This window comes from Marmota marmota, unplaced genomic scaffold (assembly GCF_001458135.2).
Source record: "Marmota marmota marmota unplaced genomic scaffold, marMar, whole genome shotgun sequence".
Lineage (NCBI taxonomy): Eukaryota > Metazoa > Chordata > Mammalia > Rodentia > Sciuridae > Marmota > Marmota marmota.
In genome coordinates, this window is record NW_026000153.1 from 19,286,949 (window position 1) to 19,305,573 (window position 18,625).

Below are 18,625 nucleotides of genomic sequence, written 5' to 3' on the forward strand. Positions count from 1 at the left end.
TTACATATAAATTTTAGGGCTGTTTCTTCTTGTTCTGTGAAGAATGCCATTGGTATTCTGATGGGGCCTGCATTGAATCTGCAGATGGCTTTTGGTAATATGACAATTTTAACAATATTAATTCTTGCCTATCCAAGAATGTGGAAGGTCTTTCTAACTTCTAGTGTATTATTTTTTTATTTTTTATTTTTTTAGTTATCAATGGATCTTTATTTTATTTATTTATTTACATGTGGTGCTAAGAGTCAAACTCAGTGCCTCACACATGCAAGGCAAGTGCTGTACCACTAAGCCACAACCCCAGCCCCTAATGTGTTCTTTGATTTCTTTCTTGAGTTTTATATAAAGTTCATTGTAAAGGTCTTTCATCTCCTTGGTTTGATTCATTCATATTTGGTGGGGGGTTTGCTATTGTGAATGGAATTATTTTCCTAATTTCTTTTTCAGTAAGTTCATTATTACTGTAAAAAATATTAATTTTTGTATGTTGATCAACCTTATATCCTGTTATATTGATGAATTTATCTGCTCTAGAACTCTTCTGGTGGAATTTTTTGGATCTTCTAAATATAGGACCATATGATTTGCAAATAGTGATAATTTGACTTCTTTTCCAATTCTATTCATTTAATTTTCTTCTCTTGCCTGATTACTCTGGCTAGAATTTAAAATACTATATTGAATAGGAGTGGTGAGAGTGAACATCCTTGTCTTGTTCCTGATTTTAGAGGAAGTGCTTTCAGATTGTCCCTATTCGGTAGGAAATGCTGCCTTTGGGTTTGTAATGTATATAGTCTTTATAATGTTGAGGTCAGTTCCTTCTATCTGGTTTCTTCAGTATTTTAAACATGAATGGATGCTGAATTTTATTGAAGGCTTCCTATGTGTCTATTGACATGATTGGGATTTTATCCTTATTTATGTGATGAGTTACATTTATTGATTTGTGTGTGTTAAACCAACCTTTCATCCCTGGGATGAAACCACCTTGATATGGTGTATAATGTCTTTTTAAATGTGTATTGCTAATATTTTATTAAGAATTTACCTCCTTTTTCATCTGTTTTTGTTGATTTGGGTCTTCCTATTGGTTAATTTGGGTAAGGTATTATCAATCTCATTTGTCTTTTCAAAGAACAAACTCTGTTACATTGGTCTTTTGTATTGATTTTTATTCTCTATTCCACTAATTTTGGATCTGATCATAATTATTTCATGTCTTCAACTGGTTTTGGAATTCGTTTTTTTGTTTTTTGTTTTTTTTAGTTTTCAGCAGACACAACATCTTTGTTTGTATGTGGTGCTGAGGATCAAACCCGGGCCACACGCATGCCAGGTGAGCACGCTACCATTTGAGCCACATCTCCAGCCCCTGTAATCATTTTTTAAATGAAGGCACTTGATGCTATAAACCTGCCTCTTAAAACCACCTTGGGGGCCCAGAGATTTTACTACATTGTACACTATTCTTACATAATTCCAAAAGTTTTGAAATTTCTCCCCTCATTTCTTCTATGATCCATTAATCATTCAAAACTGTATTATTCAAGGGCTGTAGCTCAGTGGTAGAGCACTTGTGTGAGGCTGGGTTCCATTCTCAGCACTACATAAATATAAAGATATTGTGTTCATCTACAACCAAAAAAATAATTTTAAAAAACCATATTGTTCAATCTCCAGTGTATTTAGGTGGTTTCCATAATTTTTTCTTGCTGTAAACTTCTAATGCCATTCTTTTATCATCTGACAAGATGTAAGGGATTTTTGTATTTACTAAGACTTGCTTTGTGACCTAAAACATGGTCTTTTTTGGAGAAGGTTCCATGAGCAGCTTAGAAGAAAGTAAACATAGTGATTGTTGGACAAAGTATTTTGTACATGTCCATTATGTCCATTTTATTATAGTATTTTCTAGAGCTGAAGTATCTGTTGATTTTATGATGATGATAATTGAAATTCCACAGTATTACTGTGTTTGGGTTTTTCAGAGTCTTTATGTCAAGCAGTGTTTGCTTATATAATTAGATGCTTTAATGATTGGGGCATAAACATCTATTATCATTATATTTCCTTATTAGATTATGCCCCTTACTAGTATGAAGTGACTTTTGTCTCTTCTGGTTAATTTTTGCTTGACATCTGCTATTTGAATGAGAGTAGTTAGTTCTGCTTGCTTGGGGACTCCATTTGCATAGAATGTCCTCTTATATCTTTTCACTGTCAGTGTGTATATGTCTTCATTTATAAGAGGAGCCTCTTGAACCAGGTGTGGTAGTGCGTGCCTGTAATCCTAGTGACTCAGGAGGCTGAGGCAGAAAGGTCATGAATTCAAAGCAAGCCTTAGCAATATAAAGGCCTTGAGAAACTTAGTGAGACCCTGTCTCAAAAGGGCTGGGGGTGTTGCTCAGTGGTTAAGTGTTCAATCTCTGGTACAAAAAAAAAAAAAAGATGAGCCTCTTGCACACACCATATAGTTGGGTCTTGTTTTTTAATCTACTCCACTCTGCCAGTCTTATTTAATTGGAGAGTTGAGACCATTAATATTCAGAGTTATTATGGAAATATATTTATTAATTCATGCCATTTTGATTTGTTTCATATATTGAATTCAGACTTAATTCTTAATTGCTTAACTGTTCTTCTAGTGAGTTTCATCTATTTGTGATCTCTGGGTAGTTTTTGTTTTCTTTCTGTCCACTATCACCACTACCACCCTGTCATCTGTATGTAGTATTTCTGTAAGTATTTTCTGTAGTGCTGCCATAGTAGTCATGCACATTTTTTAGAATTTATTTATTTATTTGATACCAGGGAACCCAGAGGTATTCAACCACTGAGCCACATTCCCAGCCTTCTTTTCTTCTCCTTCTCCTTCTCCTTCTCCTTCTTCTTCGTTGCTTAGGGCCTCACTGAATTGTGAGGCTGGCTTTGAAGTTGCAATCCTCCTGCCTTAGCCTCCCAAGCCACTGGGACTACAGACATGTACCTAGCATGAACTCTTTTACTTGATATGTATCTTGGAAAGTTTTTATTTCTGATTCAATTCTCAAGGATAGCTTTGCTGGATATAGCAATCTTAGCTGACAATTATTTTGTTCTGGGCTTGGAATATCTTGTTACAAGCCCTAATGGATTTTAGAGTCTGTTTAAAAACTAGAGGTTTTCCTTATTGGTTTAGCTCTATATGTGACCTAATATTTTTCTCTTGAAGCTTTTCTGATTCTATGCTTATTCTTTTTTGCATCTTAATTATAAAGTGTCTTAGAGAATGTCTTATTTAATCTTATTTATTTGGTGTTCTGTGTGCATCCTGTTTGTGGATATCCATCTCATTCCTAAGGTTTGGACACTTTTCTTCTATTATTTCACTGAAAACATTATTCATGCCATTGGCCTGTATCTTGATGCCCTCTTCAATTCTAATGACTTACATTTTGTCTCCTAATGTTTTCCCAAAGCTTTTCTGTATTCTGAGCATGGTTTTAGTTTTGGTTTTCTTTACTACTGACTGAGTGTCCAAGCTCATATACTCTGTCTTCATGCCTGAACTTGTTTTCTACATAGTTGAATCTATTGAATTTTTAAAGATTCTGGGGATTGAACCCAGGAATGCTGAGCCACATCATCATGTCTTTTTTAAAAGACAGTGTCTCACTAAGTTACTTAAGAGACCAAGTTGCTGAGGCTGGCCTTGTACTTGTGATACTCCTGCCTCAGCCTCCCAAGTCACTGGGACTATAGGCATGTGCCACCATGCCCAGCTAATCTATTGAATTTTTAACAGAAAAATCCATCTTGAGCTTTTAATTTATTGCTTTTTTTATTTTCAGGAGTTTTCTTTTTAATATTGATATCTCTTTATTGAAATGATCTTGCACATCCTGTATTTTCTCCCTTATTTCATTCCTTAAATCTTCTTTTACTTCATTAATCATTTTAATAATGAACTTTTTGTAGTCCTTCTCTGGAACTTTATCCCCTTCAATATCTGTGGGTTCAGTTATTGGAGGCTGTAAATTTTTTGAAGTGTCTTGTTGGCCTGTTTCCTAATGGTTTCAGAAGTTCTAGATTTAAACATCTGTTGAGATGAATGCCTCTTCCTGTGGGATCCTTTCCTGTGCTGGAAGTATATCTTATCTTCAACACATCTGGTGAGATGTGATCCAATTTTTAACAACCCTCAATGCTTCTTTGAAAGGACAGAGTAAACTATATATCAACATACTCTGTGAATGTAATCACTAATGATATCTATAACTATTAATCTAGGAGGAACATAGGTGAGGATTAGCATAGAACTAGCTGAAAATGTACACATTAATAACTGTGTACCAAACTGAATTTGAAGATGGATAAAAAGAAAGAAGAGAAAAAGAAGAAAGAAAAAGGGTGAATAATGGAAGGAAAACAGGTTAAAATGGGGGTGAATAAAGTGGGTGAGGAAGAGGGGCTGAAATGGGAAATGATGACTGTGTACTGGAGGAAATGAGTATGTTTATATCAATCTGTTAATGCAATAATTTTCATACAGAAGTTCAGATTAGTTCTTCCTGAAGTTTATGAAATAGGATTTTGCATCTGGTGTTTCAATTATTGAAATTACCAAGTGTGAGGAAGTCTCAAATATGCAAATATCATACCCGTAATATCTTTTGGCTCTGACCCAAATTGCCTAAACTTGTCATGTAAGTGTGTCTGCTGAATCCAGACCCCTCCTTGCCTGGAGTTGGGGATGGGAAGGACAAGTTTCACTCTCAAAATAGCTTTGTTGTTGTGTCTGGGGTGAAAGTTTATGTGTGAAATGGAAGCTGGCCAATTTCAACTTCTCCACCTGTAGACTGATCTGAATTAAACTATACCCCTCACTCCAAGAATCCCTGTCCTTGTGTTGAGGAAATGTGTGTGGAACACCATTCTATATTCCAGCCTCTTCTGAGGATAGGGGAGATGGGACATTCCACCTGGCCATGATCTGTGCTGCCCCAACCAACAGCCACACTCTTTATCCCAAAGATGAAACTGTCAAATGTATATGCCCTTTGTTATTCACTTTGCAGACTAATCAACTGGTCTTTGTTTCTCCTTAGATCGAGTCCCAGTCTCTGTCCCATCCTTAGACTTGCTCTCAGTTTGGTCACCTACTAATCCAGTGAAGTGTAGAGCCAAGTGGCTCTTTGGTCCTTGAAATTCAAAAAGCACGTATACCAAATATAGGACAAAAAGAAAAAGGAGCAAAAACAACAAGAGCGATTTCTGAAAATAATGGTAAACTACAAGAGTTCCTAGTCTGCTGACTCAGGAAATTTGAGTCCCTTTGAGCTGTTGATGCTTCCCCACTGAACTTCCTCAACTAGGGAGGCTTAATTCAGCTCTGCTAAAGAAGTGCCCAGTTTTCATTCCAGCCAGAGTTCTAAGACTTTCTCATGTCCAGGTCACAGCTCAACTTTTCTGAATTTGTTCTCTGCTCTAACTGTGAATATGTTAGTAATGTTTTAAGAAAAGCCTGGTGGGAGAATAGTTTTCAGTTTTTTAGAGTAGTGCTTCCCCTCCCCCCACTGGGTAACAGTATACCTGACAGTGCCATTAACTTTGCCTGTCTTCATTTTATTTCTACTCGAGAAACCAGTATTTTTCATTTGCTATCACAGAATTTCATTTCAACTCACAGAATTGCTGCTCTGCTTTCCCCCATGATTCCCTAGGTTTGTTGCTGCAGAACAGGTTTAATTCACTCTTTGGGAGCTGCTACAACATGGACTTCTCTGAGTCACCATTTCAGCATTCTTCTATTTTTGAAAGGCCAGTACAAAAATGAAAAAGTTAGTCTGCTGTTTTTTTTGTCTTTTCTGTTACTAAAGCTAAAATTTGTCACTTTTCTTTCTTTTATAAGCTTCCTTTTAGTTTTCTCCTCATTTCTATGATCTATTTCATTGTTTGCTCCTGTAAACATTTGTCTCCTTCCTTCTGCTCATTTTACTCTTTGCTCTTCTCTAGTATACTCTATATTCTTCCTTCCTGCTCCTCTTCTTCCTTCTCCAACTCAATGTCTATAAACTCCTTGCTAAATACTGCTTTTGTTGACATCTATTAATTTTGAACATTGTTTTCCTTTTTTATTCACTTCAATGTATTCTCTACTGTCTCCTTAGCTTGCTGTAACTATTGGTAATTTTGGAGTTCATTTCCAGAATTCCCAAACATCTGTATCTGCCGCAGTCTGGCTGGGCACAATCAGGAGCCACTTGTCAAAAGAAACTAACTTTATTTTTAGAACCACACACGCCAAACAAAACAGCCTCTCAGGAAAAACCCTCAGAGCCTCAACTGCCACCACCGGCTTTCCACACCTCTCTCTCCCAACAAGCTTCTCTCCACCTCCCACAATCCTCCTGCTCTTGAGGCCGATTGGCTGGGTCACGTGGGCGGAGCCAAAAAAGTCCCCCAATGAGCAGCTCCGTGGTCTGAAAGGGCAGGGAAACAGCCCAATGAGCATCACCGCAGAGGAGCCAATCAGCTAGATGTTGCTGGGGCCGCTGTGAGCCAATCATCAGCCGGCAGCTGGAAGTTTGCTGGCAGCTGGAAGTTTGCTGGGGCCCCTTCGGCTGTGGCTCTCAACATGTATCAATTTCCAGAGTTACTCCATTGAGATGAGTCACACTGTATATTGTTTCTATCCTGTTACGTATAGTCTGATTTAAGGGCTTAGCATAGAGTTTACCCAGGAAAATTTTCTGTGCACTTGAGAAGTATACTTGGCTGTTGATGGGTGAAATATTTCTAACATTTTTCCCAGGTCCATTTGGACTGTTTGTGTCTTCTGTACCCTTATTGCTTGTCTGCCTGTTATATTCATTACATGTTGAGTATCACTTATTTGACACCCTTGGGATGAGCAGTATTGTTGAGAGCCACAGCCGAAGGGGCCCCAGCAAACTTTCAGACTGCCAGCTGATGATTGGCTCACAGCAGCCCAGCAACATCTAGCTGATTTGCTCCTCTTTGGTGATGCTCATTGGGCTGTTTCCCTGCCCTTTCAGACCACGGAGCTGCTCATTGGGGGACTTTTTTGGCTCTGCCCATGCGACCCAGCCAATCGGCCTCAAGAGCAGGAGGATTGTGGGAGGTAGAGAGGCTTGGGGTTGGGGGAGAGGCTTGTGGGAAGCCGGTGGTGGCAGTTGGGCTCTGAAGGTTTTCCTGAGGAGCTTTTTTGTTTGGCGTGTGTGGTTCTAAAAATAAAGTTCGTTTCTTTTGACAAGTGGCTCCTGAATCGTGCCCAGCCAGACTGCGGCACAGTATTTTACATTTTCCATTATTTTCAGATTTGGGAATATCTGAATACTGAGATATATAATTGGGACTCAATTCAAACAAATTTATTTTTGCTTCATATGCATCTTACACATATAGTCTTAGGGTTATATATAGATTTTAATCAATATTTTGAAAATTTTGAACACAGGTGCTGGGAGTATAGCTCAGTGGTAGAGCACTTGCATAGAATTCACAAGGTCTTGGTTTAATTGCCAGCACTGTAATAAAAAAAAAAAAGCAGATACATAGATGATAGAATTACATTATATTGATAGAGCTAGGGATGTGGCTCAAGCGGTAGCACGCTCACCTGGCATGCATGTGGCCTGGCATGCGTGCAGCCGGGGTTCGATCCTCAGCACCACATACAAACAAAGATGTTGTGTTCGCCAAAAAATAAAATAAATATTTTTAAAAATAAATAAATAAATTATATTGATAAATATATACATACAGGCATTACTACTATTTCAGTATAGAATACTGAACATTGCAAATAATAGGTATGGCTATGGCTTGAATGTTCCCACCAAAGCCCATGTTGAAGTTTAATCCCCAATGTTAGAAAATAAAAGATGGGGACAGGTGGGACCTTAAAGAGGTAATTGGATCAAGAGGACTTTGTTCTCATGAATGGTTTAATCCATTCATGAATTAATGGGTTAATAGACTATCTCAAGATAAGGACATCTGTTAAAAAGCCAGTTGGGTTGTTTTTTGTTTGTGTCTCTCTTGCCTATGATTCCCTGTACTGGCCCAGGAGACCACACAGAATTCCCCAAAGTGAGAACAGCTTCAACAGATACAGCCCTTGACCTTAAAGCTCCCAGTCTCCACAGCCATGAGCTGAATAAATTTTACTTTATAAATTATCTACTGTTTGGTATTTGGATATAGCAAGAGCCAACGGACTAAAATATATGTACTCCAACCTTTTGTTTATTCTTTCATTCACTGAACAAATAGCTATAGGTGACTATGTTATGGTGAGGGCTGTGCAGGTATGTAGATTTCAGTAAAGATCAAGACAAGCACAGTTCCTACACTGAAGGATGTATGTCTTGGCTGGTGCTCTCCTATAGTGGTACACACGTGTCAAAGTCTCTTTCATTTTTTCCTCTCATTATGCCTGCTAGACAATCTGTAAACAGGTTGTATATTATTTTTCATCCTTGAATTTTCCCATAGATACATCTTTTACCCTTATGTTAATTTTGCAGAATCCTGAATCCCATATGAACTCAACAGTGTATCTTTTCCAAAATAAATTTTAAGTCTTTAGTTTCTTCCCTAATTCTATATTGAAATCTGATAAATCTGCAGGAAATACACAGTGCTGAACACAACAAACTTGAAGTGATTGACTGTGTGACTGATGGACAGATTAATGTCAACTGCTGAGAGCCATAGCCAAGTAGGAATGATGCATGGAATTTTTGGTTGAAAGGTGACGCCAGCAAGCTATTGACATAAGGATTATGTTAAGATGTGCATTCAATTGGAGATTAGACCCCTGCTGTCCTCCTTGCCTGCTACTTTGGAGCTCTCATGGGACTCCCATTGGTTGGGGAAGCGCGGTAGGAGGGAATTCCAGACGAGGGATTTCCTGTTGGTGTGGTGTGTCCCAGGAGAAGGCCGTGTGCGTGGCATTCGCGGGAGTTTTGGAAATAAAGTTTGTTCCTGCTTGAGCGGCTCATGATTTTGTGCCCAGCCAGACTGAGGCAGGCAACCTTGGCATACATAGTATTTTCCTGCTATCAATTATGTTTTAATTCTTCTGTCTGAATTTCAGGGATAGGAATAATTTAGTCCCACTCATTTTACTCTTTATTACTGCACAATTGCCAACTACCCCCTTCACTGTCTTCCAAATAGCATTCTTATTCAGTCAATTATATGGCTGATGTTGTTCAGTTCATTCCTTTCTACTCTTGCTTATTGCTGACTCACTAAGAAACTCACCCACCTGAGATGTTCTTCCTTTTCTCTGTTCTCCTTCCAAACCCAATAGTCCCTCTTACATTTATCCAAGAGCTATTATGTTTATAAAAACTTAGATCAATCTTTTTATTGATTTTTTAAAAAAATAAATGACAGTGGAATGCATTACAATTCTTTTTACACATATACAGCACAATTTTTCATATCTCTGGTTGTATATAAAATGTTGACACCAATTCATGTCTTCACACATGCACTTTGGATAATGATGTCTATCACATTCCACCATCCTTGCTAATCCCCTGCCCCCTCCTTTTCCCTCCCACCCCTCTGCCCTATCTAGAATTCATCTATACCACACTGACCCTCCTTATTAGTGAATGCGGTGCCACAAAGCTTGTTATTTCTTATAAATTTAATTCATTTCCATAAAAATATCTAGAGCATTCATATGAATTGTACAAGATGCTGAATATAAAATATATATCTAAAACATCATCTTTGATTTAAAAGCTTTCAGTGTGGGACAAAAAGATTTATAATCATTTTAAAATAGTATACTATGTGCAATTTTTGAATTATTTTACAAAAAGGCCATATCTTTTTGACAGGAGTAGTTCATTCTATACATAGTTTTACCTACTGATGGGCATATATACTCCTTGGTACTATTTCTGAGCTCACATGTTAAATTGTTACTCTTTCAAAAGACTTAATAAAGACATATGTACTAATATACAGAGAAAATCCAACATCTGGAGACAACCACACATTTCATTTGATAAACACAGTGGCATGAAAGCCACTAAACTAAGCAAACAGGTTTTTATTTTATTTTATTTTTCTTTTTATGTTAGAGATAGAGCCCAGGTCCTCTTGCATGCTAGGCAGGTACTTTAAAACCACAGAGCTATATCCCCGACTCCATAGGTAATCTTAGACCAAAGGAATAACAAATGTTATGTGAGCACTTTGCAAAAATAATTTTGACAAAGGTTGTCATTATAGGATTAGTAAATATTGAAAAAATAACTAAGTTTATACTATTTTCTAAACTCTCTGCTAAATTATATTCATTTTCACAGTAGAATAATACTGAGAAGTAGGGAAATAAGCTTGCTGATTTTGTTTTTGATTTATATGAACTTATATGTTGTTGTTATTCAGCTATATACATAGTTGGTGCAATGATAAATTTTAACAGTGGACATGTAGTTCATGAACTGCTAGCAATGATTGGGAACAGATACAGAATTCTCAAAACCATTCTGGGATAGCTCCTTTTGACTTTAAGAATAATGCTGATCTCCCACGTGATGCACACTTATAAAATTTTTTATTTTATTATGGAGGCAAGTACTGTCACATCTGTGTTCTGGGAGAGATTCTATCACTCATTTCAGAGCATTTAGCCAAGTTATGGGTTTAATTTCAGTGGAAGTCACCACTAATAATCTGAAATTGGGCTTCATGTGGACACACAACTAGCTGAATTGCATCAGGAATTAGGCTTCATGTCTCCCTTTTTGAAAGGCAGGAGGATTGCAAGTTCAAACCTAGCCTCAACAAATTAGTGACACCCTGTCTCTAAAAAAATAAAAAGGGCTGGGGATGTGGTTCAGTGGTTAAGCACCCCTTGGCTCAAGTTCTAATTCACACACACACACACACACACACACACACAAATCCAACCTGTATTGAAAATAAGGTCCCGAAGGCTCTAACCAGAATTCTTCAATTTTATATTTCTTCCATTTGTTTATTTGACATAGTTCTGTGATATATTATTGGGCACATATATGTATTTTTTCCACAGAACAAGACTTTATGACTCAAGTTTCATTTTTTCATTAAGCTTTCTGACTATGCTTGAACCTTTGACACTTTCACAATTTTCTACTCCTCAATAAGGTAAATATGCTTAATCCTGTCACAAAGACATTTAGCACAGATGGAACCATGGGCCTTGCTGGCTTTTTTTTTTTTTTTTCTTTTCCATTTTAGACAACCTCCTATGAATGTTAGTTTTTACTACACAACACCCTGGGTATACAACACATGCAGATTTTGGTGCTTTCCCAACCTCCTTGGTGTAAAGGCAAACTCTGTTTCCAGGGTTTTGGGGCAGCCTACTTAGAGGCTGTACTGTAGAAATGTCTACAGTATGTCAAATGCTGGACCATTCTCAGTGTCTCCAGACACCACCTTGAAGAGGAACAGAACTAATTGCTAAATATATGTTGGTATTTCCTCTATGTTACTGAGTGATATTTTTATCAATATAAAATATCCTTGGATCTCTATTTCAAAATCCATCTCTAGTACTAAGAAAGCTATTTTAGTAATTTTTTGTGGTTTTTGTGTACATAGCTTCATTTTCAACTGTTTGCTTTTGTTTGTAACTTTGAGTTACTCATATACAGTTGTATTTTGTTTTCTAATTAAATCTGAATATCGCTGCTTTTTGATATATTCCTTAATCCATTTACACAGTTATTCTAGATACTGTTGGATCTGTCTGCCATTATTGTTTTCAATTCATCCCATATTTTTTCATTCCTTTTTACTGCTAAACAAGTGAATATTTTGTAATGTAGCATTTCAATTTCTTTAATCTTTTCTCTTTATATATTCCTCAATGCCTCAGAGAGTGTACTTGGGATTTTTTCCACTTTGTGAGTTCACTGATGCCTATTTAAACATCATTAGCATGTTCCTGAAGTGGGAAAAATGAGAATGCTAAAAAGTATGACATCAATTAAAAATTAAAAACTGTTGGGGCTGGGATTGTGGCTCAGCGGTAGAGCACTCGTTTAGCACATGTGAGGCCCTGGGTTCAATCCTCAGCACCACATTAAAAAAAAAAAAAAAAAAAGGTATTGTTTCCAACCACTTCCAAAAAATAAAAAATGTTAAAAAAAATTGCAACGTCTTTAGTAGGAAATGATGGTTATCAATTGTAGCCTCAGAACCAGGCAAAGCAGCTGGAATTGTGGCCTGTTCTGTAAGTACTCTAAGTTCTATTTGAGATTTTGTTGCCAGCCAATGCCTTTAAAAGTTGGAATGAGGACTACAGTGGAGTTTGGATGTCTCTTAACATCAACATTTAAAAAAAATTTTTTTTAAAAAGAAAAATCTAAGATAACTGAATGGTTGTTTTTATGTTGGCAGGTTTTAAAGTAATGTTCCTTTTTTCCATATTCCCCAGGCAGAGCTAAGTTAACTGATGATAGTGACCATATGAAAACCTGAGAAATGCAGGCTGTGTCCCAGAGAAAATAAAATAGTTTTGGGGGACGAGAAGTATGTTTATGCCATATAAGATTTTTTCTACTTTGTGAGTTCATTGATGCCTAATGAGGTCTGCTTCTGGTAAAAAAATTTTCCACACTGTTTATATTCATACTCTTCTTCTCACTGTGAATTCTTTGATGCTTCCTGAGGACTAACCTCTGATAACAGGTCTTCAACACTGAATATGTTGATAGTTGTTTCTGCCCTGTGTGGATTATCTCATATTTAGTGAAGGATGACACAGTAGAAATTTTTTTTTTTTTTTTTTTTTTTTTTTGTACTGGGGATTGAACTCTGGGATGCTCAACCACTGAGCCACATCTCCAGCCCCATTTTTTAAAAAATATTTTATTTAGAGACAGTGCCTCACTAAGTTGCTCAGAGCCTTGCTAAGTTGCTGTGGCTGGCTTTGAACTTGCAATCTTCCTGCCTCAGCCTTCCAAATCGCTGGTATTACAGGCTTGGGCCACCATGCCAGCCTTCTATAATTTTGTTTTTTACCTTTTTTTATTTATTTTTACATGGTGCTGAAGATCGAACCCAGTACCTCACGCATGCTAGGCAAGTGCTCTACCACTGAGCCACAACCCCAGCCCATTCTCCTACAATCTTTACATTCATTTGGTTTCTCCAGTAAGAATACCTGATGCATTCTGAGCCCTCACTTCTGGCAAAGGATTTTCCACATTCATTACATTCATAGGGTTTCTCTCCCTGTGAGAGCTGTCTGATGCTTCCTGAGGTTGTAGTTCTAGTAAAAGATTCTCAACATTCACTACATTCAAAGGGTTCCTCACTTCTGAGTTCTCTGATGTTTTCTTTTGGCTAAAGGTTTTTCCACATTGCTTACACTTCCAGCAAAAGGTCTTCTCACATTGCTTACATTAATAGGGTTTCTTCCCAGTCAGCTGTGACTTCCTGCCAAGGTTTTCCCACATTGATTACATTCATAGGGTTTCTCTCCTGTGTGAATTCTCTAATGTATCCTGAGGTCTGACTTCTGGGCAAAGGCTTTTCCACATTCATTACATTCATAGGGTTTCTCTCCCTGTGAGAGCTGTCTGATGCTTCCTGAGGTTGTAGTTCTAGTAAAAGATTCTCAACATTCACTACATTCAAAGGGTTCCTCACTTCTGAGTTCTCTGATGTTTTCTTTTGGCTAAAGGTTTTTCCACATTGCTTACACTTCCAGCAAAAGGTCTTCTCACATTGCTTACATTAATAGGGTTTCTTCCCAGTCAGCTGTGACTTCCTGCCAAGGTTTTCCCACATTGATTACATTCATAGGGTTTCTCCCCTGTGTGAATTCTTTGATGTTTTCTGAGGTAGGACTTCTGGTAAAAGTTTTCTCACATTCATTACATTCATAGGATTTCTCACTTGTGTGAGTTTTCTGATGTTTTCTGAGACTGGACTTTCGGGAAAAGGTTTTTCCACACTGCTTACACTCATAGTGTTTCTCTCCAGTGTGGACAACCTCATGTTGATTCAGTTGTGATTTCCAACAAAAGGTTTTTCCACACTGATTACATTTGTAGGGCCTCTCCCCTGTATGAAGTCTTTGATGCTTCCTGAGACTGAAGTTCTGGCCAAAGGTTTTTCCACATTCGTTACATTCATAGGGTGGTTCCCCAATGTGAATTCTTTCATGTTTCCTGAAATCTGACTTCTGATAAAAGGTTGTTCCACACTGCTTACACTCATAGTGTTTCTCTCCAGTGTGGACAGCCTCATGTTGACTCAGTTGTGACTTCCAAAAAAAGGTTTTTCCACACTGATTACATTTGTAGGGCCTCTCCCCTATATGAAGTCTTTGATGCTTCCTGAGATTGAACTTCTGGCCAAAGGATTTTCCACATTCATTACATTCATAGGGTGGTACCCCAGTGTGAATTCTTCGATGTTTCCTGAGACCTGACTTCTGATAAAAGGTTTTCCCACACTGCTTACACTCATAGTGTTTCTCCCCAGTGTGGACAGCCTCATGATATGTCAATTGTGACTTCCAGCAAAAGGTTTTTCTACACTGCTTACATTCATAGGGTCTCTCCCCTGTGTGAGTTCTCTGATGATTCCTGAGGTTGGACTTCTGGCCAAAGGTTTTTCCACATTGATTACATTCATGGGGTTTCTCCCCAGTGTGGATTTTCTCATGTCGAGTGAGGTGTGATTTCTGGCGAAAAGTTTTTCCACATTGATTACATTCATAGAGTTTCACCACAGTGTCGACAGCCTCATTTAGTGTGAGGTTTGACTCCCGGATGTAAGTTGTTCCATACTGAGTACATTCATATAGTTTCTCCCCTGTGTGAATTCTCTGAGGGTCTCTGAGGTCGGATTTTTGGTAAAATGATTGAACATATTCAGTACATTTGTAAGGATTCTCACCTGTGTGAGTTTTCCAATGGACTGTAAGGTCTGACCCATAGCTGAAGGATTTCTCACACTGGTTACATGAGTAGGGTCTTTGCCCTGTATGTGTCCCCAGATGTACTGGAAAATCTAATTTGCTAATGATGTTTTTCTCACATTCAAGATAGTCACAGGATGTCATCTCTGTTTGTATTTGTTGATTTTGTTTGAGAGTACACTCTTGATGCTGATCAAAATGTTCAGGACATCTGAGGAATGTCTCAGTTATGTTATAGTCATCACCAGATTTCTCTCCAGGATGCATCTCCTCAGGCTCAAAAGAGAGATGAGAGTTCTGACATATATTAAACTCTTCAGGCGTCATTTGTGAGTACTTTCCATTATTTATAATCAAATCTGAAATACAATTTGGGATCAAAGAAAAAGTGTCTCCTAACCCATCTCTTTTCTCCGTTAACATGTTGTTGGTGTTCATTACATCTTGCCAGAAATGGCTATCTTGACTTCCCTGGTTAGTCTCAATTAAATCATCCATTTTCTTCACATCTAAAATGAGAGAAAAAAAAAAAAAGAACACACCTATGAACTACATCTGAACATTTCTTCTTTTCATGGGACAGCTGGGATTGAACCCAAGGCTTCATGCATAGTAGGCAAGCACTCTTCTACTGGGCCACATCTATAGCCCTTCATGTTTTTGAGAGGGTCCCACCAAGTTCCCAGGCTGGTGTCAATCTTGTGATCATCCAGCCTCAGATTCTCAAGAGGCTGGAGTTACTAAAGACAAGTGTCATCACACCTGGCTTAAATATTTCTATGGAATACTCATGTATATGTACGAGCATATCCTATGGGCGTAAAATTTTATAAAATACATAACAAGTATTGGTTTTGCATTCTCTTCCTACTGAGTTCATTTAATAAATTGCACTGGTAGTTTTTCTAGTGCACAACTGTTTTTCTATGTTTATTTCATGAAGAAACAGACATTTGGTTAAAATATTCAGCTACTTCTTGCAATAATTCTTCATTGAGTGCTTATACCCTGCCATTAGTTTTCCCTGTTCTTTATCTCCACTTTTTTTTTATAACAATTATCTCCCACTGACATTCTTCTCATTATTCTGTTTTGAAGGTGGCAAGAATTTCCGTGACCAGCTCCTTGTAGGGTGAATCAGGTCAAATGACTGTCCCCTAGAGAAGGAACATGGGTAATGGAAAGTGTTTTGTATCTATGTTCATTTAGTTTTCATTTTTCCCTAGGGAAAGACTATAAGTACATGGGAGTTTTCTAAATATAAAATTGTTTTACACTCTAGAAAAGGACAGCTTTCTGACAATTTCTAATTTAACCTGGCTTCCTCCAGTTCTCAGAACCAAAACAAGTACAGGAAGCTTCAGAGCCCCACTCTGAACACTCACCTTTGGTGCCCATAATATCTGGAAAGTGTTTTTCTGGCTCTTTCTGAGATTAACAGCCCTGGCATTTTCCCCACTATTCCTGGGACATGTACCAATTGGTTGATAATCCACTGCTTTTGAGGAATATAATCTCATGCACTGCAGTGTTAGCACTTTTGCTAATTTTATGCAAAGTGGAGTCTTCTGTACATTTCTCATTGTGTATGTTGTTTTAGGATAACAGCCACAAAGAGAAAAGGGAAATGCTAAATTCAAATTCTACTCCCCAAAATGCCAGCTCAATGTAAAACCCTTGGTTCTGTTGTGCTTCAGGCCAAAATTTCCTGACTCTTCCCCAAGTCCAAGACCACCCCTTTCCATGCTCATATACTGGATCCTCACTTTGACGATTTCTGATATTCTGGTTCACATATGTGACTCTGGACTTCTCACATTTTATTTATGAAATCCTTTGTTGAATTTCTAAGGATAACTTTACCACATTTACACTATTAATTTCCAAATTTACATTTCCAAGACTGAGGTCTGCTTGCAAATCTAGATTTTTTTTTATATCAACCTATGTTTTTTTCTGTAAAATTTCAAAACCAGTAACTGAAACAATACCAGTGTAAATATTAATAATTCCCCTAAAAATATAACCTAGTTGAAAAGTGCTTGACGAGTATGCACAAGGACCTGGGTTTTATGCCCAGCCCCATAAAAACAAATCAACCAATGAACAAAAAAAATCACCCTAAGGCTGTCTTCTCTCACCATCCTTTTTAAATTATAACATTTCCTGTTTCTCTCTGTCTCGCTCTGGTTAAATATTCTTCACAGTTCTTAACTGCCTACTCAATACACAGGAACTTCTCATTTAAATATTATCATAAATAAATTCTATGAGAGGCACAGAATCACCATCATTGCTGTCATAGGTACAAATATAAAATCAATGGTAGTAAAAATATGCTCCATTAGGATGTGCTTGAAGCATAAAGAAATTTATGAAGAAATGTCTGACAGCAAAAAAAAAAAAAAAGTACATGAGAATGAAGGATAAGAGATAACAGAGAATCAGAAAAAGTAGAAATCAAAGAAAAATGTCTAAGAAGTGTCTAAGAGACTAGATTTGGTGTAAATGTAAGAAAATATTCAGCAAAATTGAAGGTAGGAATATATGTGAGAGTCCTCCTTAGTGATTATATTTCACATGTCTTATGTATATAGAATAGCTGTTCTCATGTCTGGGACCTAGGGGAATGCTTGTGAAAACAGCACAACATGGCCAACATCTCCTGGCTCTCCTCTTCAGGACCTCCCAGCCCAATATGCACTCACTGATGCTCTCATTTGGGAGTTCTCCCATCCACAGCTCTGCTCCTTGCTCCAGGTTCACTTCAGGTTTGCTGATGCAATGTCCTGTTAATGGCAAATAACTTGAGACTTTACCAAACTATTAAGGCAGGTTCTTTGAAGAATTTCAACAGCTCAACTTCAGGGGCTAGGCAACTAAGAAGCCTATGTAAGCCTTTTAGAGATGGGAACACAATCAATTCTTCATAGACTGGAATCTTCCATATAAACAGCATTAAATCCTACAAGTGTTCATGTGTTTACTATAGAAAGGGCTTGCTTCTGAGAATAACTGCAGAGTTTCACTCACCCAGTGACATCAGGGAACTGTAGGTCTCCAACATCGGGTCCCTGTGCAGAGTCCTCTGAGTATCATCCAGGTCCTGCCACTCCTCCCAGGTGAAGTCCACAGCCACATCCTCAAATGACACTAGTACTTGTAACAGCATATTTCTCAAATCATCAGTCCTAGTCTAAAGGATGTGCTGTGGGGTGGGGGTTATGTGAATTTTACATAGAATGCAGCTTGCTTTGTACTCTACATGGCAGGGAAAAGAAAAATCATACACTATCCTGCCCTTTTAATTAAATACTTATTTATCTTTACCACCGGGAATTATACTCATGGCATTAAACATATTAGGCAAGCACTCTACCACTGAGATACAAACCCAGCCCTGTTCATTTCACTTTGAGATAGGGTCTTGATAAGTTGTACATGCTGGCTGGAACTTATGATCCTTCAGCCACAGCCTCCTAAGTAGTTAAGATTAAAGTCATGCATCATTTTATTAATTAGTTACTAATGCTATTATCAAGCTTACCTTCTGGATCTGAAAATCAACCTTGTTGCTAGGGATTAAAGTGTGAATATAATTTTGCTTGTTCAAAACACTTATTATTTAGTATGAAGACAACACAAGAATAAATACCCACAATAATTTCT

General features: G+C 37.6%; 1 protein-coding gene and 1 pseudogene across 1 annotated transcript; both read right to left on the reverse strand.

Moving 5' to 3' along the window:
- Nucleotides 1-11,091: 11,091 nt before the first annotated feature.
- Nucleotides 11,092-11,435, reverse strand: LOC125611476 (annotated as a pseudogene).
- A 2,324-nt stretch (nucleotides 11,436-13,759) lies between these two features.
- LOC107146065 (zinc finger protein 883-like) lies at nucleotides 13,760-18,128 on the reverse strand. The gene is made up of 3 exons (XM_048786313.1): nucleotides 17,990-18,128; nucleotides 17,665-17,745; nucleotides 13,760-15,465 (listed from the first exon to the last, which is right to left on the reverse strand). The coding sequence occupies exons 1-3, from the start codon at nucleotides 18,126-18,128 to the stop codon at nucleotides 13,760-13,762; spliced, it is 1,926 nt and encodes a 641-aa protein (XP_048642270.1).
- Nucleotides 18,129-18,625: the final 497 nt, after the last annotated feature.

Excerpts from the sequence above, each read along its gene's own strand:
- LOC107146065 (XM_048786313.1), bottom strand. The coding sequence starts at position 18,128 with ATGCTGTTACAAGTACTAGTGTCATTTGAGGATGTGGCTGTGGACTTC. Across the intron at positions 17,746-17,989 it reads CAGTTCCCTGATGTCACTGG|GACATTGCATCAGCAAACCT; the intron begins GTGAGTGAAACT and ends TGCCATTAACAG. Across the intron at positions 15,466-17,664 it reads ACTCCCAAATGAGAGCATCA|ATGTGAAGAAAATGGATGAT; the intron begins GTGAGTGCATAT and ends CTCTCATTTTAG.